The 21,267-nt window shown below is 45.7% G+C and overlaps 1 protein-coding gene across 2 annotated transcripts; it reads right to left on the reverse strand.

The window, feature by feature from the left end:
* Positions 1-370: 370 nt before the first annotated feature.
* On the reverse strand, positions 371-20,244 carry drc12 (dynein regulatory complex subunit 12 homolog). Of its 2 annotated transcripts, XM_068054383.1 has the most exons (7): positions 20,141-20,244; positions 17,966-18,034; positions 7,000-7,065; positions 5,121-5,240; positions 3,820-3,912; positions 2,718-2,848; positions 839-1,051 (listed from the first exon to the last, which is right to left on the reverse strand). In XM_068054383.1, exons 2-7 carry the CDS (start codon positions 18,012-18,014, stop codon positions 923-925), a joined length of 588 nt encoding a protein of 195 aa, XP_067910484.1. In that variant the 5' UTR covers positions 18,015-18,034; positions 20,141-20,244; the 3' UTR covers positions 839-922. The 2 variants fall into 2 exon arrangements, with proteins under 2 accessions (XP_067910483.1, XP_067910484.1); XM_068054382.1 differs by lacking the exon at positions 2,718-2,848 and having other exon boundaries at positions 371-1,051.
* Between the last annotated feature and the right edge of the window lie 1,023 nt (positions 20,245-21,267).

Genomic DNA, 21,267 nt, shown 5'->3' on the forward strand with positions numbered 1-21,267 from the left:
TGACCATATTGCTGTGGGTCTGGAGTCACATGTAGGCCAGACCAGGTAAGGACAGCAGATTTCCTTCCCTAGAAGACATTAATGAACCAGATGGGTTTTTACAACAATCGACAATGGTTTCATGGCCATCATTAGACTAGCTTTTTAATTCCAGATTTATTAATTGAATTTAAATTTCATCATCTGTCATGGTGGGATTCAAACTCATACCCCTAGAGTATTAGCCAGGGCTCTGAATTACTAGTCCAGTAACATTACCACTGCACTACTGCCTTCCCCTGATGCTTTCCTGTTACCATGGGATATTCCCAACTTCAGTGTATTGTGTGTGTTTCAGGTACACTTGAACAAATCAGATTACAAATCACTTCCAGAAACGTGGATGCATTTTGTCGTATTTTATGCTGTTGGTTAATTAAAAATTATATTCTAAGTTACAGATCAGGAGGGAAAAGATGGCTATTGAGATTGAAAATATTTCTGAACTTTTATTTTACACTAGGATGTGAGGATTACACCAGGATTTAGATGGGATGATTTTTGCACAGGTTCCTTCTTTAGTCAGAAAATTGGCTTCCAACTCGATTATATATCCAATTTGAAGTAAACAAAAAACATTTTTTAAATAAAATTTGAGTTATTAGAATACTTTGGATAGACATATGGATGAAAATGGAATAGCGTAGGTCAGATGGTTTCACAGGTCGGCGCAACATCGAGGGCCGAAGGATCTGTACTGCGCTGTAATGTTCTAATTCTAATTCTAATTCGTCCAAATCCAGGAGTGAGTGTCTCATTAAACAGAGCCACTTTAGATTCTGAGAGTTGGGTCCAACAGGAGCCTGTGGAAATGGAGACGTTTTTTCGGAGTCAGAGGCACCCCAGGGTGCCTTTAGCCAAGTGTCCACCGCCTCCCCAAAGCTTAAATCTCCAGTGGGTTGAGCCCAAATTCCAGCAGTTTCTGCTTCTGTTCTGAATGGAAACGCGTTGCTGTCTTCTCCCACTGACGTCTGGCCATTTCCAGTTTGTTCAGCAGCAGGTCCAGGCTGTCCTGTACCGGGGGGAGGAGGAGAGAGGTCAGTGCATCTCACTCTTCACAAAACCCTGGCCTCACAGCACCCCGGGCAAAAGAAGATACAAGTTAATCAGCAAGTTTTTGAGTTGGGTTTTTCTAAGTTTACAGATTGTGAGGAGGGGGGAGGATTCTGAGGAAGCTGAAGAGTTCCACAGTGGAAAGAATGAGCTAGGGTAAATGTCATAAGACAACTGGATGTGTACTGCAGGATAATTATTTACACACTGAGTTGTTGTGATCTGGAATGCGCTGCCTGAAAGAACAGTGGAAAAATATTCAATAGTAACTTCCAAAAGGGAATTGGATAAATACTCACCACCACCTTCTCAGGTGCAATGAGGGATGGGCAGTAAATGCTGGTTTTGCCAGTGACGCCCACATCCCTAATACAATAAACTTGAAAAGGAAACATTGCAGGGCAATAGCGAAAGAATGGGCAAGTGGGGCTAATTATCTAATTAACTAATAGCTCTTTCAAAGTGCTGCACAGACATGACGAGCCAAATGGCCTCCTTGTGTGCTGAGAGATTGTAAAGTAGGTGCGATGTGTCTTCAATGCAGCATAATGAGGATGCAGGGAAGAGAAAGAGTCTGTAGGATGGGAATTGGGGCTCAGGAGGAGTGTGAGAGGGACAGTACCCCATAGAACAGCTGCCAGGCTTACAGGCTGCCCTCTTATATTCAGTTTCTTACACTGGAGACCATTTTCAAGATAGAGATTTTTAGATAATGAAAGAGGTCAATAGGGTAGATGTAGAAATGATGTTACCACTTGCGGGGGAAACCAGAACTAGGGGTCCATAAATATAAGACAGTCACTAATAAATCCAATAGGAAATTCAGGAGAAACTTCTTTACCACAGGGAGTGGTTGAGGTGAATAGTATCGATACATTTAAGGGAAAGCTGGATAAATACGCGATTGAGAAAGGAATATGCTGATAGGGTGAGATGAAGTAGGAATGGGAGGAGTCTCCTCATGTGAACCATAAACACCAGCATAGATCAGTTGGGCTGAATGGACTGTTTTTGTCCTGTAAATGCTATTTTAGAAGTTGCCCCTCTGCCTCACACAGTGAACTCCAAAACCTCACTCTTGTGTGTGTTTAGAGCTCAGTCACAGAGACAAAAGGCAACAGAATGAAATACTTGCATTTCTATAGCACCTTTCAGAACCTCATGGTGTCCCAAAGCACTTTACAGCAGTTATCTGCTATACAGGAACCAAGGCAGCCAACTTGCACACAGCAAAATCCCACAAACAGCAATGAGATACATGGTCAGATAATCTGTTTCAGTGATGTTGATTGAGGGATAAATATTGGCCAGGATACTGGGGAGAAATCCCATTTTTTTTAATGGTGTCAAGGGATTTTTTTTATGTCGAGTTGAGAGGACAGACAGTTTAACATCTCATCCAAAAGATGGCACCTCCAACATTGCAGCACTCCCTCAGTGGTGCACTGGAGGGTCGGCCTGGATGATGTGCTGAAATCTCTGGAGTGGGTCTTGAACCCTCAACCTTCTGACTCACTGAGCCAAGGCTGACACCTTAACAATGCATCTTAACCCTAACTCAGATATGGGGTCCCTATAACACGCATGTGTCTCTCACTTCCTACAGGCCTGACAGTGATACCTACATGGAGGATGGCCTCATACTCAGTCTCCATGTTGTTTATCTTGCTCTGGAGCTCTTCTATGATGGAATCCTTTTCCTTGATGATCTGCAGTTTCTCTTCCTGAGTCCTCACTAACTGTTGCTGACATGATGCTGACAGGAAATTACATCACAGAATTAGTTCCTACATATGACCCTCACCAATCCCCACCCCCAACCCACTTCCTAACTAGACCAAATGCCAGAAAAACCCCATTGCACAACCAGCACTGCAATATCCACCAAGATCCCACAGTCCCATAGCAACCCAGCACAGAAATCCCAGCACAGCTCCACAGCAATCCCAGCACAGCTCCAACACAATTCCACAGCAATCCCAGCTCAGCTCTGGCACAATCCCACAGCAATCCCAGCACAGCTCCAACACAAGCCCACAGCAATCCCAGCACAGCTCTGGCACAATCCCACAGCAATCCCAGCACAGCTCCAGCACAAGCCCACATCAATCCCAGCACAGCTCCACAGCAATCCTAGCACAGAAATCCCAGCACAGCTCCAACATAATTCCAGTACAGCTCTGGCACAAACCCACAGCAATCCCAGCACAGCTCTGGCACAATCCCACAGCAATCCCAGCACAGCCCCAGCACAATCCCACACAGCTCCACAACAATCCCAGCACAGCTCCAGCACAATCCCACACAGCTCCAGCACAATCCCACACAACGCCACATCAATCCCAGCACAGCTCCACATCAATCCCAGCATAGTTCCATTGCAATCTCAGCATAAGATGCAAGTTTATTGCAGGTCTTTGTGTCAAAATGATCAAGTGAAATTTGGGTATGCGTGTAATCAGTTTATACTGCACACATTCAGTCGTTCACTCTCTGGCATATACTCAATTACTCACACACACTACACTATAGTTAGTCAAACCAACACACACTAGTCAGTCACATACACAGGCACTGTGCTCACTCATTCATTTACCACACTCAAACAATATACTCATACATACTACACTTACATGCACATACTGCAGTCACCCACTCACGTGCACTCTCAGAGCTTACGCTCATCTGCAGTATTTTACAGTTGGTGTGATTTTCACTGGCACTTACTGAGTTGCTGCTGCAGGCGACTGACCTCAATCTCCAGCTGATGGACTCGGAGGTCCATGTCTGACCGCATCGTCTTGTACTGACGGGTCATATCTGAGGTTCAGAGAAAATGAGGGTGGTTACACAGAGCGGGGATTGTTTATTGCTTTTATTTCAAATTTGCCACATTTCTGCTCCCCCCACCGTGGAGGTCACATCAGTTCCAATCTTGGCCGGTCCCTGAGTTTATCTCAATGATCTCCAAGTGCAGAAATTCCTCTAGTGTGATATTCTAGTGCAGCTCATAATCTGAAATTGTTAGTAGCTATATTAAAATAGCATGGAGGACAAACCTGGATATTGGGAGGGTAAGAGGGCAGAGCAGTCGGAGGGAGCAGGCAGAGTGGGGAAGGAAGGGGTAGGTGAGGCAGGAGGGGAGTGGGAGGGGGCAAAGGCGAGGGTTAGGCTATCCCACCTGCAGCTAACCCTCTCTCCCACTGCTTGGAAGAGACCAGGACCTCCTGCTCTGCTCTCTGCTGCTTCTTGCCATCCAAACCTTGTCCTAAACTAATGAAACACATGATCTAATGCAGCAACTAAAAGCATTTTAAAAACAATCAGAGGGACCTGATGATGGACCAGGGCTGATTCCTAACCCTGAAATCAACTGGAATATGAGAGAGGTTTGATATCCTGATTTACAGCAGTAAATTCCCTCTCCCTACCAAATGTATAAATGATTCATTGGATGTGTTAGTTCAATAATTGATCCAATTTCAATTAATAAAATAATTAATCACCTGAAATTCTTGTTCCCACCACCTTCCCCAGAGGTGACATCTTGTGCTGGGGTTCAAGTGACTTCTGTTGTCTCAGCCAAGAAGCCATTCTTCATATGTGAGCCCAGACTCAACATGTTGCTGGGCTATTCAGTTCTGATGTGCCTGATCATGTCTTCATTTGACAACCACACAACAGGAACCATTGAACTTCAATGGGGAAGCCCCTCTAACCTGGAAAACACCCTTCCTAACCTGGGGCATCTCCTCTCTCACCCGGGGATCGCCCTGTATCTCAGGGAACCCTCTCTCTAACACGAAATATCCCCTCCAACCCAGGGAACCCTCTCTTTAACTCAGGGTGCAGAGGCCACGTTGCTCCCCCTCTGCTCCAGCTGAGATCCTCTAACTCAAGGCAGACCGGAGTCAGACCCCAATGGTTGTGCTTTGTGTGAACGTTTCCTCAATATGCCATCAGAGGTGCCCCTCCCCCACTCTGCTTAAAGGTCTGAGCCTAAATTTGCCCCATCTACATCTGCTTACCTGAGTGTATCGCCTTCTTAACATCTTGTTCCTCATTCAAATCATTCTTGAGAACTTGCAGCCTTGCCTTCCACTCCTCTTTAACCAACAAGGCCTGTCTAGCGATATCCCTCCGCAGAACTAGTATTTAAGGGATAAAAATTCATACAGAACCTTTAATCCAACTGTCATTTTATAATCATCAAGCAAAAGATACTAATACTGGAAAATAGAACTTTTGTCACTTTCAATATCTAGTGTCAGCATTCCAGCGCAGGTACAGCACGGGGGTTAGATACAGAGTAAAGCTCCCTCTACACTGTCCACATCAAACACTTCCAGGACAGGTACAGCACGGGGTTAGATACAGAGTAAAGCTCCCTCTACACTGTCCCCATCAAACACTCCCAGGACAGGTACAATACGGGGGTTAGATACAGAGTAAAGCTCCCTCTACACTGTCCACATCAAACACTCCCAGGACAGGTACAGCACGGGGGGGTTAGATACAGAGTAAAGCTCCCTCTACACTGTCCCATCAAACACTCCCAAGACAGGTACAGCACGGGGTTAGATACAGAGTAAAGCTCCCTCTACACTGTCCCCATCAAACACTCCCAGGACAGGTACAATACGGGGGTTAGATACAGAGTAAAGCTCCCTCTACACTGTCCACATCAAACACTCCCAGGACAGGTACAGCACGGGGGGGTTAGATACAGAGTAAAGCTCCCTCTACACTGTCCCATCAAACACTCCCAAGACAGGTATAGCACGGGGGTTAGATACAGAGTAAAGCTCCCTCTGCACTGTCCACATCAAACACTCCCAGGACAGGTACAGCACGGGGTTAGATACAAAAAAATAAAAAAATAAAAAAATAAAAAAAAAAAACTGTGAAGAGACATCTCCTGGTTGTCTGATTGTTAAATCTTCCAGGAATAAATGTGTCGAAAAATCCTTTCCCATTCATAAAACCAAGTTCACTCTGAAAAAAAAAACGGGGTTAGATACAGAGTAAAGCTCCCTCTACACTGTCCCCATCAAACACTCCCAGGACAAGGTACAGCACGGGGGTTAGATACAGAGTAAAGCTCCCTCTACACTGTCCCCATCAAACACTCCCAGGACAAGGTACAGCACGGGGGTTAGATACAGAGTAAAGCTCCCTCTACACTGTCCCCATCAAACACTCCCAGGACAGGTAGTGCACGGGGTTAGATACAAAAAAATAAATAAATAAATAAAAAAAAAAAAACGGGGTTAGATACAGAGTAAAGCTCCCTCTACACTGTCCCATCAAACACTCCCAAGACAGGTACAGCACGGGGGTTAGATACAGAGTAAAGCTCCCTCTGCACTGTCCACATCAAACACTCGCAGGGAAAAAATAAAGAAGAAAAAAAAACAGGGTTAGATACCCCCGGTGGAGGTCTCTCTATGCGAGAGTTCTCCCCCTTTACATCGGTGACCTGGGGTTGAGGGTGTAAAAAAAAACAGGAAAAAAACGGGATTAGATACAGAGTAAAGTTCCCTCTACACTGTTCCATCAAACCCACTGGATTGTTTTAAAGTGTCAGAGTGACAAATCATAGATGGTATGTAGGCAGAATTCTTCTCTTTATAACTGCATTAGAAGAGTTTGCAGATGCTATCAAGATGATCATGTCCCTGTTCTTAATCTAGACTTTGCAAAGCTGCACTACCAGAGTATGGCCGCTGATGGCGACAGTGAACTACTGAAAGTCACACAATTATCAGTGGCACCAACAGCAGGAGTTATGTGGAATTGCAAGTTTTTATTCTAGTCCATTCAGCCCCATCACCCCTTCAGCTCAACAAATAGAAACTTGGGACAAAAGTTTATTTCAAATACTGGATATAGAATATTCCAACTTACCCAACTGATCTTTGAGTGATTCCACTTGATGAACTGTTCTCTTGTATTTCTCTTCAATGCTGTCTCCTGTAATATGAGAAACAGTGTGAGGGGCACAGGAGAGAGGCCAGGAGTCGGGTGGGCAAGGGGGAACAGAGAGAGAGAGAGGGGAGATTAGATAGATTTTCTTGATAAAATTACAAATCATTTGCAAATCAGAACAGTTGATCCACTCTGAGGTTCTCTTGACTGTTCCAGCAGCAGGTTACAAGGCAGAATCATTACTAGGTTGATTCTCTCAGCCAGGGAATAGTTGCACAGAATCTACAGACAGAAACAGACCATTTTGGGCTATAGTGGGCTTTGTACTCCACATGAGGCTCCCCCCATTCTAATTACTTCTTCTCACCCTGCCCCTGTATCCTCTGTTCCTTTCTATTTGTGTATACTTCAAGACTCCCCCTAAATACTGTGTGCTTTCTGCTTAAACCAGTCCATGTGGCAGTGAGTTCCACATGATCATCACTGTCTGTGTAAAGAAATAACTCCTAAATTCTTCATCTGATCTGGAATTTCCTCCTTTACACTTCTCTGCCTCTCTACCTCTCTCTTCTTTAAGATGTTCCTTAAAACCTAACTAGCCAAGCTGTTCCAGTACAGCTACAACAGTGGCATCCTCCCATCAATGTGGAAAATTGCCCAGGTATGTCCTGTACACAAAAAGAAGGACAAGTCCAACCCGGACAATTACCGCCCCCTCAGTATACTCTCTATCATCAGTAAAGTGATGGAAGGTGTCATCGACAGTGCTATCAAGCGGCACTTGCTTAGCAATAACCTGCTCCGTGATGCTCAGTTTGGGTTCCGCCAGGGCCACTCAGCTCCTGACCTCATTACAGCCTTGGTTCAAACATGGACAAAAGAGCTGAACTCCAGAGGTGAGGTGAGAGTGACTGCCCTTGACATCAAGGAACCCCAGTGAAACTGGAGTCAATGGGAATCAGGGGAAAACCCTCCGCTGGCTGGAGTCATACCTAGCATTTAAAGAGCGCATGGATGAATGACAACAATTTTTCATTCCTGCCTGGCACAAAAATAAAACGGGAAGTGTGGCTCAACCGTGGCTTACAAAAGAAATTAGAGATAGTATTAGATCCAAGGTGGAGAAATATAAAATGGCCAGAATAAGCAGAAAACTTGAGGATTGGGAGCAGTTTAGAATTCAGCAAAGGAGGACAAAGGGATTGATTAAGAAGGGGAAAGTAGAGTATGAGAGTAAGCTTGCAAAGAAAATAAAAACTGACTGTAAAAGCTTCTATAGATATGTGAAGAGAAAAAGATTAGTGAAGACAAATGTGGGTCCCTTACAGAAATGGCAGACCAATTAAATACAAACATTGGTTCTGTCTACACAAAGGGGGACACAAATTACCTCCCAGAATTTTTTTTAAATTCATTCATGGGATGTAGGCATCGCTGGCCAGGCCAGCAATTATTGCCCATCCCTAATTGCCCTTGAGAAGGTGGTGGTGAGCTGCCTTCTTGAACCACTGCAGTCCGTGTGGGGTAGGTAGGCCCACAGTGCTATTAGGAAGGGAGTTCCAGGATTTTGACCCAGCGACAGTGAAGGAACGGCAATATAGTTCCAAGTCAGGATGGTGTGCGACTTGGAGGGGAACTTGCAGGTGGTGGTGTTCCCATGCATTTGCTGCCCTTGTCCTTCTAGTTGGTAGAGGTCGCAGGTTTGGAAGATGCTGTCTAAAGAGCCTTGGTGAGTTGCTGCAATGCATCTTGTAGATGGTACACACTGCTGCCACTGTGCGTCAGTGGTGGAGGGAGTGAATGTTTGTGGATGGGGTGCCAATCAAGCGGGCTGCTTTGTCCTGGATTGTGTCAAGCTTCTTGAGTGTTGTTGGAGCTGCACCCATCCAGGCAAGTGGAGAATATTCCATCACACTCCTGACTTTAGTTTTAGAGATACAGCACTGAAACAGGCCCTTCGGCCCACCGAGTCTGTGCCGACCATCAACCACCCATTTATACTAATCCTACACTAATTTCATATTCCTACCACATCCCCACCTGTCCCTATATTTCCCTACCATCTACCTATACTAGGGGCAATTTATAATGGCCAATTAACCTATCAACCAGCAAGTCTTTGGCATGTGGGAGGAAACCGGAGCACCTGGAGGAAACCTACGCAGACACAGGGAGAACTTGCAAACTCCACACAGCAGTACCCAGAATTGAACCCGGGTCGCTGGAGCTGTGAGGCTGCGGTGCTAACCACTGCGCCACTGTGCCGCCCCCTTGCACAAGGCCGCAACCTTGTAGATGGTGGACAGGCTTTGGGGAGTCAGGAGATGATTTACTCGCTGCAAGATTCCTAGCCTCTGACCTGCTCTTGTAGCCACGGTATTTATATGGTAATGCCATTGAAAAGGAGAGATGGTTAGATTCTCTCTCGTTGGAGATGGTCATTGCCTGGCACTTGTGTGGCGCGAATGTTACTTGCCACTTATCAGCCCAAGCCTGGATATTGTCCAGGTCTTGCTGCATTTCTACAGGGACTGCTTCAGTATCTGAGGAGTTGCGAATGGTGCTGAACATTGTGCAGTCCCCACTTCCCCACTTCTCACCTTATGATTGAAGGAAGGTCATTGATGAAGCAGCTGAAGATGGTTGGGCCAAGGACACTACCCTGAGGAACTCCTGCAGTGATGTCCTGGAGCTCAGATGATTGACTTCCAACAACCACAACCATCTTCCTTTGTGTTAGGTATGACTCCAACCAGCAGAGAGTTTTCCCCCTGTTTCCCATTGACCTCAGTTTTGCTAGGGCTCTTTTATTTCTCTTTTTTTTTTTGATGGGACAGTATGGAGGGAGCTTTACTCTGTATCTAACCCCGTTTTTATTTATTTATTTACTTATTTATTTTTGAAGGTGGCCTTTATACCCCAGGCCCCTTTTATGTATTTTATTTCGAGGGGGTCTTTATTCCTCAGGCCCTCTTTTCATACATTTTTAAAATAACTTTATACAAATCGAATAAATAAACCAAAAACTCAAATTAAAATGCCATTTTGCTAGGGCTCCTTGATGCCATACTCGGTCAAATGCTGCCTTGATATCAAGGGCAGTCACTCTCACCTCAACTCTTGAGTTCAGCTCTTTTGTCCATGTTTGAACCAAGGCTGTAATGAGGTCAGGAGCTGAGTGGCCCTGGCGGAATCCAAACTGAGCGTCACTGAGCAGGTTATTGCTAAGCAAGTGCCGCTTGACGGCATTGTTGATGACACCTTCCATCACTTTACTGATGATTGAGAGTAGGCTGATGGGGCGGTAATTGTCCGGGTTGGACTTGTCCTGCTTTTTGTGTACAGGACATACCTGAGCAATTTTCCACATTGCTGGGTAGGTGCCTGTGTTGTAGCTGTACTGGAACAGCTTGGCTAGGGGCACGGCAAGTTCTGGAGCACAGGTCTTCAGTACTATTGCCGGAATATTGTCAGGGCCCATAACCTTTGCGGTATCCAGTGCCTTCAGTTGTTTCTTGATATCACTTGGAGTGAATCGAATTTGCTGAAGTCTGGCATCAGTGATGCTGGGGACTTCAGGAGGGGGCCGAGATGGATCATCAACTTGGCACTTCTGGCTGAAGATTGTTGCAAATGCTTCTGCCTTCTCTGTCGCACTGATGTGCTGGGCTCCCCCATCATTGAGGATGGGGATATTTGTGGAGCCACCTCCTCCAGTTAGTTGTTTAATTGTCCACCACCATTCACAGCTGGATGTGGCAGGACTGTAGAGCTTCGATCTGATCCATTGGTTGTGGGATCGCTTAGCTCTGTCTATCGCATGCTGCTTACACAGTTTGGCACGCAGATAGTCCTGTGTTGTAGCTTCACCAGGTTGACACCTCATTTTGAGGTATGCCTGGTGCTGCTCCTGGCATGCCCTCCTTCACTCTTCATTGAACCAGGGTTGGTCTCCTGGCTTGATGGTAATGGTAGAGTGGGGGATATGCCGGGCCATGAGGTTACAGATAGTGGTTGAGTACAATTCTGCTGCTGCTGATGGCCCACAGCGCCTCATGGATGCCCAGTTTTGTATTGCTAGATCTGTTCAAAATCTATCCCATTTAGCGCAGTGATAGTGCCACACAACACGATGGAGGGTATCCTCAATGTGAAGGTGGGTCTTCGTCTACACAGGGACTGTGCGGTGGTCACTCCTACCAATACTGTCATGGACAGATGCATCTGTGGCAGGCAGATTGGTGAGGACGAGGTCAAGTATGTTTTTCCCTCACCACCTACCGCAGACCCAGCCTAGCCGCTATGTCCTTTAGGACTCGGCTAGCTGGGTCAGTATGGTGCTACTGAGCCACTCTTGGTGATGGGCATTGAAGTCCCCCACCCAGAGTACATTCTGTGCCGTTACCACCCTCAGTGCTTCCTCCAAGTGCTGTTCAACATGGAGGAGAACTGATCCATCAGCTGAGGGAGGGCGGTAGGTGGTAATCAGCAGGAGGTTTCCTTGCCCATGTTTGACCTGATGCCATGAGACTTCATGGGGTCCGGAGTCGATGTTGAGGACTCCAAGGGCAACTCACTCCTGACTGTATACCACTGTCCCGCCACCTCTGCTGGGTCTGTCCTGCCGGTGGGACAGGACATACCCGGGGATGGTGACTGCAGTGTCTGGGACATTGTCTGTAAGGTATGATTCCGTGAGTATGACTATGTCAGGCAGTTGCTTGACCAGTCTGTGGGACAGCTCTCCCAACTTTGGCACAAGGCCCCAGATGTTAGTAAGGAGGACTTTGCAGGGTCGACAGGGCTGGGTTTGCCGTTGTCATTTCCAGTGCCTAGGTCGATGCTGGGTGGTCAGTCCGGTTTCATTCCTTTTTATTGACTTCAAAGCGGTTAGATACAACTGAGTGGCTTGCTCGGCCATTTAAGAGTTAACCACATTGCTGTGGGTCTGGAGTCACATGTAGGCCAGACCAGGTAAGGACAGCAGATTTCCTTCCCTAAAAGGACATTAGTGAACCAGATGGGTTTTTACAACAATTGACAATGGTTTCATGGCCATCATTAGACTAACTTTTTTTTAAGTTCCAGATTTATTAATTGAATTCCAATTCCACCTTCTGTTGTGATGGGATTCGAACCCATGTCCCCAGAGCAATACCCTGGGTCTCTGGGTTACTAGTTCAGTGACAATACCACTATGCCTATGCCACCACCTCCCCTGTTGGGGAACATAGGGTCTAGTGAGAAGGAGGAACTGCATGAAATCAGTATTAGTAGGGAAATGGTGTTAGGGAAATTGACGGGATTGAAGGCTGATAAATCCCCCGGGCCTGACAATCTACATCCCAGAGTACTTAAGGAAGTGGCCCTAGAAATAGTAGATGCATTGCTGGTCATTTTTCAAAATTCTGTAGACTCTGGAACAGTTCCAATGGATTGGAGGGTAGCTCATGTAACCCCATTATTTAAAGAAGGAGGTAGAGAGAAAACAGGGAATTGTAGACCAGTTAGCCTGACATCAGGAGTGGGGAAAATGCAAGAGTCCATTATAAAAGATATAATAGCAGAGCACTTGGAAAACAATGACAGGATTGGACAAAGTCACCATGGATTTATGAAAGGGAAATCATGCTTGACAAATCTACTGGAATTCTTTGAGGATGTAACTAGTAGAATAGATAAGGGAGAACCAATGGATGTGGTGTATTTGGACTTTCAGAAGGCTTTCGATAAGGTCCCACATAAGAGATTAACGTGCAAAATTAAAGCACATGGGATTGGGGGTAAGGTACTGACATGGATAGAGAACTGGTTGGCAGACAGGAAACAAAGAGGAGGAATAAATGGGTCTTTTTCCGAGTGGCAGGCAATGACTAGTGGGGTACTGCAGAGATCAGTGCTAGGACCCCAGCTATTCACAATATATATGAATGATATAGATGAGGGAATTAAATGTAATATATCCAAGTTTGCAGACGACACAAAGCTGGGTGGGCGTGTGAGCTGTGAGGAGGATGCAGAGAAGCTGCTGATTTGGACAGGTTGAATAAGTGGGCAAATACATGGCAGATGCAGTATAATGTGGATAAATGTGAGGTTATCCACTTTGGTGGCAAAAACAGAAAGGCAGATTATCTGAATGGCGATAGATTGGGAAAGGGGGAGGTGCAGCGAGATCTGGGTGTCCTTGTGCACCAGTTGCTGAAAGTAAGCATGCAGGTGCAGCAGGCAGTTAAGAAGGCAAATAGTATGTTGGCCTTCATAGCGAGAGGATTCAAGTACAGGAGCAAGGATGTCTTGCTGCAATTATACAAGGCCTTGGTGAGACCACATCTGGAGTATTGTGTGCAGTTTTGGTCTCCTTATCTGAGGAAGGATGTTCTTGCTATGGAGGGAATGCAGCGAAGGGTCACCACACTGATTCCTGGGATGGCAGGACTGACGTATGAAGAGAGATTGGGTTGATTAGGCTTGTATTCGCTAGAGTTTAGAATAAGAAGGGATCTCATTGAAATCTACAAAATTCGAACAGGACTGGACAGACTAGATGCAGGAAGGATGTTCCCGATGGCGGGGGTGTCCAGGACCAGGGGTCACAGTCTAAGGATAAGGGGTAAGCCATTTAGGACTGAGATGAGGAGGGAATTCTTCACCCAGAGAGTGGTGAACCTGTGGAATTCTCCACAACAGAAAGCAGTTGAGGCCAAATCATTAAATATATTCAAGAAAGAGTTAGATATAGTTCTTAGGGCTAAAGGGATCAAAGGATACCGGGAGAAACTGGGAACAGGGTACTGAGTTTGGATGATCAGCCATGATCATATTGAATGGTGGAGCCGGCTCGAAGGGCCGAATGGCCTACTCCTGCTCCTATTTTTCTATGTTTCTATACCTAGCGCAAAGGAAGATGGTTGTGCTTGCTGGAGGTCAATCATCTCAGCTCCAGGACATGACTGCAGGAGTTCCTCAGGGTAGTGTCCTTGGCCCAATCATCTTCAGCTGCTTCATCAATGACCTTCCTTCGATCATAACGTCAGAAGTGGGGATGTTCGCAGATGACTGCACAATGTTCAGCACCATTTGTGACTCCTCAGGTACTGAAGCAGTCCGTGTAGAAATGCAGCAAGAGCCGGACAATATTCAGGCTTGGGCTGAGAAGTGGTAACATTCACACCATACACGTGCCAGGCAATGACCATCTCCAACAAGAGAGAATCTAACCATCTCCCCATGACATTCAATGGCATTACCATCGCTGAATCCCCCACTATCAATATCCTAGGGGTCACCATTGACCAGAAACTGAACTGGAGTAGCCATATAAAGACTGTGGCTACAAGAGCAGGTCAGAGGCTGGGAATTCTGCAGTGGGTAACTCACCTCATGACTCCTCAAAGCCTGTCCACCATCTACAAGGCACAAGTCAGGAGTGTGATGGAATACTCCCCACTTGCCTGGATGGGGGCAGCTCCAAAAACACTTAAGAAGCTCGACATCATCCAGGACAAAGCAGCCCGCTTGATTGGCACCCCATCTACAAACATTCACTCCACCACCGACACACAGTGGTAGCAGTGTGTACCATCTACAAGATGCACTGCAGCAACGCACCAAGGCTCCTTAGACAGCACCTTCCAAACCCGCAACCTCTACCAACTAGAAGGACAAGGGCAGCAAATACATGGGAACACCACCACCTGCAAGTTCCCCTCCAAGTCACACACCATCCTGACTTGGAACTATATTGTCGTTCCTTCACTGTTGCTGGGTCAAAATCCTGGAACTCCCTTCCTAATAGCACTGTGGGTATACCTACCCCACATGGACTGCAGCGGTTCAAGAAGGCAGCTCACCACCACCTTCTCAAGGGCAATTAGGGATGGGCAATAAATGCTGGCCTGGCAAGAGACACCCACATCCCATGAATGAATTAAAAAAAAATCTCTTTGACCAAGCTTTTGGTCACCTGCCCTAATAGCTCCATATGTGGCTCAGTGTCAGTTTTGTTTGATAATGCTCCTGTGAAGCATCTTGGGGCATTTTACTATGGTAAAGAAACTATATAAATGCAAATTATTGTTGATCTGTTAGTGCCTATCCTTTATTTAATCCCTCTTGTTCTGGACTCAGGCACAAGTGGGAACAGTTTCTCTACATCCACTCCATCGAACCGCTCTGTAAATTTAAAGACCTCTATCCGGTCTCCTCTTAATCTTCTCTTTCCCAGAGAAAAGATCCTCAGCCTGCTCAGTCACTTCCCGATAGCCACATCCTCTTAATTCTTTGTAACAACATTGCAAATCTCTCCTGCACTTTCTGCAGTGCATCAATATCCTGTTTGCGTATGAAAACCAGAACTGTGCACAGCACTCAGTGTGGGGTCTAACCAAAGTTTGATATTAATTGAATATCACCTCCCTGTTAACCCCTCTAGATATGAACCGGACGCTTTGTTTTCACACAGTGGTGGCACCAGCTGGCTGTGTGTCAGGCAGCTGCTTTCTCCAGGCCTCTGCAAGGAGGTGGTGTGTGAAGGGGGAAGGGTGCAAGAGGACTTAAAGAAGAACTGAAATAACTAAATGAATCATGTGCTCTGAATACTGAGCATTGCATCCTTTATCGCAACGTTCCTTTCTGGACTCTGCTGCATTTGTGGCTCTTCTATGGGCTTCCTGACATCACATTTGCCTGACAACCTGCAGCATGTACTTGGGTGCACCAGTGAGATAAGGCCCTGCCAATCTGACCACAACAACTGTTTGCTGAAATAATTTATCAGTGATATTTCTGGTATGAATTGGTGACAGGTGAATACAGTGATTTGTTTTTTAAATCTTTTTATTCACAGGATGTGGGCAGGCTGGCAAAGCTGGCATTTATTGCCCATCGCTAGCTGCCCCGAGGCTCTGGTGGTGGTGAGCTGCCTTCTTTAAACAGCTGGTAACAGTTTGATACAATGACAGGGTTTCCTGAGCCACTTCAGAGGGCAGTTAAGAGTCTAAGAGTCGACGCGTTAGTGTGGGCCTGGAGTCAGATATAGGGTAAGGACTGCAGGTTTCCTTCCCTAAGTGACATTAATAAACTAGTTGGGTTTTTACAGCAATCTGACAACTTCATGGTGACTTTACTGAGGCCAGCTTTTAATTTCCAGACATTTTTAAAAACTGAATTCAAAATTCTCAAACTGCTGTGGTGGAATTTGAACTCCTGTTTTCTAGATCATTAGTCTGGTAATAGAATCACTACACCATTTCTGTCAAACGCAAGCTTGTCACTATTTCCTCCTCATTCCTGTCCTGGCTTTTGCTGGGCTACAGATTCCACGGCTCCCAGCGGCCCTCTTGTACCTCGACCAAGTGGCCCTTCTTAATGTGTGAGTTTAGGCAGAAGCTATTCAACCACAGGGGCACCGTATCTGACCCTGACCTCACCACACGCTTCCCAGAAAGGATCATTGGATAGTGATCGGAGTGGAGATCCTGGCTGGTATTTCCATCCACAGCCCTGGGGCGTACTGGCCCCAATCTTGGCTGGAGTGACAGAAGACAAGATTCAAATTACCCACTTCATCTGAGGCACTGCAAATGGACTTGCTTCACGTCATTCACTGCCTCCTCCTGTAATTTATAAAATATTTGTCAGGCTTAGTGGCAAATGAATCTTTCATATTCCCTAAAAAAAAAATTCTGACTCATTGGGCAGCTGCACAGACACTGATCTCAAAGTTTAAATAGTTTAAAGTATTTTCTTGCCCAGTGACTGAGCATGTGGTCAGTCCCACGGTCTGTTTGAACTGTGACCCATGCTGAGCTGATTGCAGTTCAGTGTGACGGCAGGGAGGGAACAGTGAGGCCAGGCTCTGATCCTTGCTCAGCCCCCTGCTGGAACAGATACTGCATGTAGATGTCAAGAGATGATGTGAACCCTGGGACACTCTATATCTCAGTTCACACCTGGAGAATGGCCACTTGGGGAATTGTTATTTTAAAAACCTGTCATTTGCTAACCTAGAGTTGTTGGGACTAGCCCAAGTGCCATGTTAGCCCAGTACAATCCCTCCTTTCTCTGCTCCCAGGAGCCACTGAGATCTGTGTTTGTTATATTTAGTGGCTGCGCCCTCATATTCCATTAATACTTATGGGCACAATAGGTTATTGGTTATGGTACTGGACGAGCAAACCAGAGGTTATATGAATATAAAAAATTGACAGACAGGAAATGACCAGCTGGTTCATCGAGCCTGCCTCACACCATAATGGCTGGAGCATCGTGGCGAGACACTTCCCAGCACACCCCGTTCTCCACTCTTCCCCACTTCTCCCCTCCCTTCCTCCCCAGACGCTATGTAATCTCCCAAGCGAGATAAAAAAAGAGACAAAACCCTGGGCCAATAGGGAAATAATATACTCTAGAAAATTCCTTTCCAACCACCTCAGGCAATCAAAACAAGTCTAAGAGTTCATACAGACCTTGTGTTATCTATAAAGGAGCTTACCTTCTACAATGCATGATGTGATCTCTGCCCCAGCTGTTCCAGCTTCCTTAGATAAGTGGCCTTGGAAGTGGTTCTGAGGAGAACTATCAAAATAATTCCTAGGTCGTGAACGTAACTCCCACCATGACAAGTTGTGAAACTGAAGAATAAATCTATGGGCTGGCAACAGAAAACGTGACCCTGAAAAATGCCAGTCAGATATAAAAACAGTTGCTCTCGAGGAGAAGATCCACAATCACCTTCTCAAGGCAACCAGGCAAGGGCAATAAATCCTGAAATCAATTAGAAATATATAATTCTCAATCACGGGTGCCGGGGATTTCTGCTGTTTGCTGGAGCTGGATGTTATTGGTGATCTTGTATTGTTTATCACCGCACTGGAATGTGTGTGTGAGGAAGGAACAAAACTCACCAACCTGGATATCGTCATTTATACCGCTCCTCACTCACCTGCTCCTTTCTTCCCTTTCTTTGCCTTCCCTTTATTCTTGGGTGGCATTTTCCTCAAAAGGAAACAACCTGCAAAGAAACAAAATAAAAATCTGACTGGAGAGCAGGCTGGAAGTGGTGGTTACACTTGTCAACGTTTCTACCTTTCATGTTAGCTGTGGCTCAGAAGATAGCATTCACACTTCTGAGGAAGAAGGTTGTGGATCCAAGTCCTGCTCCAGAACTTTGAGCACAAAATCTTGGCTCACACTTCCAGTACAATACAGAGGGAGTGCTGCACTGTTGGTGCTGTCTTTTAGATGAGGTGTTAAACCAATGCCCTGTCTGCTCTTTCAGGTGTATGTAAAAGATCCCTTAGCACCATTTTGAAGAAGAGCAGGGGCGTTCTCCTCATTATCCATATTCATTCCTCAATCAACATGACTAAAAACAGATTATCTGGTGATTTATCACATTGCTGTTTATGGGAGCTTGCTGTACACAAATTGGCTGTTGCATTTCCTACATTACAACAGTGACTACACTTCAAAAAGTACTGATGAAAGGTCACAGACCTGAAACATTAACTCTGTTTCTCTCTTCACAGATGCTGCCAGACCTGCTGATTATTTCCAGCACTTTCTGTCTTTATTTCAGATTTCCAGCATCTGCAGTATTTTGCTTTTATTATAACAACGAAGACCAAAGTACGGAAAGTCCTCATCAGGGAACTCCTCTTTGCTGACGATGCTGCTTTAACATCTCACACTGAAGAGTGTCTGCAGAGTCTCATTGACAGGTTTGCGGCTGCCTGCAATGAATTTGGCCTAACCATCAGCCTCAAGAAAACGAACATCATGGGGCAGGATGTCAGAAATGCTCCATCCATCAATATTGGCCACCACGCTCTGGAAGTGGTTCAAGAGTTTACCTACCTAGGCTCAACTATCACCAGTAACCTGTCTCTAGATGCAGAAATCAACAAGCGCATGGAAAAGGCTTCCACTGCTATGTCCAGACTGGCCAAGACAGTGTGGGAAAATGGCGCACTGACAAGGAACACAGAAGTCCGAGTGTATCAAGCCTGTGTCCTCAGTACCTTGCTCTATGGCAGCGAGGCCTGGACAACATATGTCAGCCAAGAGCGACGTCTCAATTCATTCCATCTTCGCTGCCTCCGGAGAATACTTGGCATCAGGTGGCAGGACCGTATCTCCAAGGGAGAAGTCCTCGAGGCGGCCAACATCCCCAGCTTATACACACTACTGAGTCAGCGGCGCTTGAGATGGCTTGGCCATGTGAGCCACATGGAAGATGGCAGGATCCCCAAAGACACATTGTACAGCGAGCTCGCCACTGGTATCAGACCCACCGGCCGTCCATGTCTCCGCTATAAAGACGTCTGCAAATGCGACATGAAATCCTGTGACATTGATCACAAGTCGTGGGAGTCAGTTGCCAGCGTTCGCCAGAGCTGGCGGACAGCCATAAAGGCGGGGCTAAAGTGTGGCGTGTCGAAGAGACTTAGTAGTTGGCAGGAAAAAAGACAGAGGCGCAAGGGGAGAGCCAACTGTGCAACAGCCCCGACAAACAAATTTCTCTGCAGCACCTGTGGAAGAGCCTGTCACTCCAGAATTGGCCTTTATAGCCACTCCAAACGCTGCTTCACAAACCACTGACCACCTCCAGGCGCGTATCCATTGTCTCTCGAGACAAGGAGGCCAAAGAAAGAAAGAAAGAAAGAAAGAATAACAACTAGCATTTATTCAAAGTCTTAATGACATCGAATATTCCCGGGTGTTTCCCAGAGAGGAGGGTCAGAGAATTAAAAATGTTGATTCCAGCACATTTTTGGAAAGACTTTTAAAGGCGGGAGGGAAGTCACAAAGTTAAGAGGTTTGGAGAAGGACAAGTAAAGAAAGGAATAAAACACTGATCTAAAATCCACCCAGTCACGATAAAAATACCAAGCAAAGCTGAGGCAGATAAATTAAAATAGAAGAGATTGGAACTTTTTAACAACAGGCAAATCTGATTACAGGGAAAATACAACTAAAAGGATGGAACGTAAATTGCAATTTATTGATAAATTGATTGATAAAATCAATCGAAACAACTGCAAATATTTTAATAAGTTGCAGAAGTCGGTTAAGAATAAAACAGATCTATTTGCAATTAAAATAAAAACATATTTACACAAACACAGCCTGTTAGATCGATGTGACGCTGCACCGATTAGAATCGGCTACTTTGATGCTGCTTCTGCCAGGACTCGGTCGATCGGTCCTCTGCCCACTGAAACGGGGATGTCATTTGATTGACATGCTGCCGCGTCAATCAGAAACTGTATTAGAACGCCAGTAATGCCATCTGACCAATCAGCGCGGCAGAAGGGCGGGTATTCAGTATCAATGTTTGACGTTGCTAGGCAGCGCAAGGCTCGTTGCCTGGATACCGAAACCTGACTCAGTGTGGAAGTGACTGAGCGCCATCTTTGAGACAGGCGGATGAAGCCCAATTTTTCAGGTGTTCGTCGCCTCTTCCTGTCTGTGAATAAAGGAATATATATCTTTCGGTGTAAAAATCTGTATATAAAAAAAGTGTTTTGCTTTAGTTAGAAAAAATATGACTAAATAAATGTATTTCATACGAACATACGAATTAGGAGCAGGATAAGGCCACTCGACCCTGCTCCGCCATTCAATAAGTTCATGGCTGAACTGATTACTCCATATTCCCGCCTACCCCCGATAACCTTTCGCCCCCTTGCTTATCAAGAATCTTTGCCTTGAAAATATTCAAAGACTCTGCTTCCACCACCTTTTGAGGAAGAGAATTCCAAAGACTCATGACCCTCAGAGAAAATAATTTCTCCTCATCTCTGTCTTAAATGGGCGACCCCTTATTTTTAAACAGTGACCCCGAGTTCTAGATTCCCCCATAAGGGGAAACATCCTTTCCACATCCACCCTGTCAAGACCCCTCAGGATCTTATATGTTTCAATCAAGTCATCTCTTACTCTTCTAAACTCCAGCAGATACAAGCCTAGCCTGTCCAATCTCTCCTCATAAGACAGCCCACCCATTCCAGGTATTAGTCTAGTAAACCTTCTCTGTACTGCTTCCAATGCATTTACATCCTTCCTTAAATAAGTAGACCAGTACTGTACACTCCATTTGTGAAATCTTAGCATCAGAATATTAAAAATTATCAGAAGACGATTTTATACAGAAACTGTTTTCTCCCTTTTTCTCACAGTGAAATGACCATGGAAGATGGTATTTCAATCGTTTACCAAGAGCAGAGAGTCAGGCAAGCCTCT

The sequence above is a fragment of the Heterodontus francisci genome, chromosome 22 (genome assembly GCF_036365525.1).
Source record: "Heterodontus francisci isolate sHetFra1 chromosome 22, sHetFra1.hap1, whole genome shotgun sequence".
NCBI lineage: Eukaryota > Metazoa > Chordata > Chondrichthyes > Heterodontiformes > Heterodontidae > Heterodontus > Heterodontus francisci.

Bases quoted from the DNA above. Each gene is read 5' to 3' on its own strand.
- drc12 (XM_068054382.1), bottom strand. From the start codon at position 18,014: ATGCCACCCAAGAATAAAGGGAAGGCAAAGAAAGGGAAGAAAGGAGCA. The intron at 5,241-6,999 runs GTAAGTTGGAAT...CTTAAATACTAG, and splicing joins ATCACTCAAAGATCAGTTGG to TTCTGCGGAGGGATATCGCT. The intron at 3,913-5,120 runs GTAAGCAGATGT...TCTGAACCTCAG, and splicing joins TAAGAAGGCGATACACTCAG to ATATGACCCGTCAGTACAAG.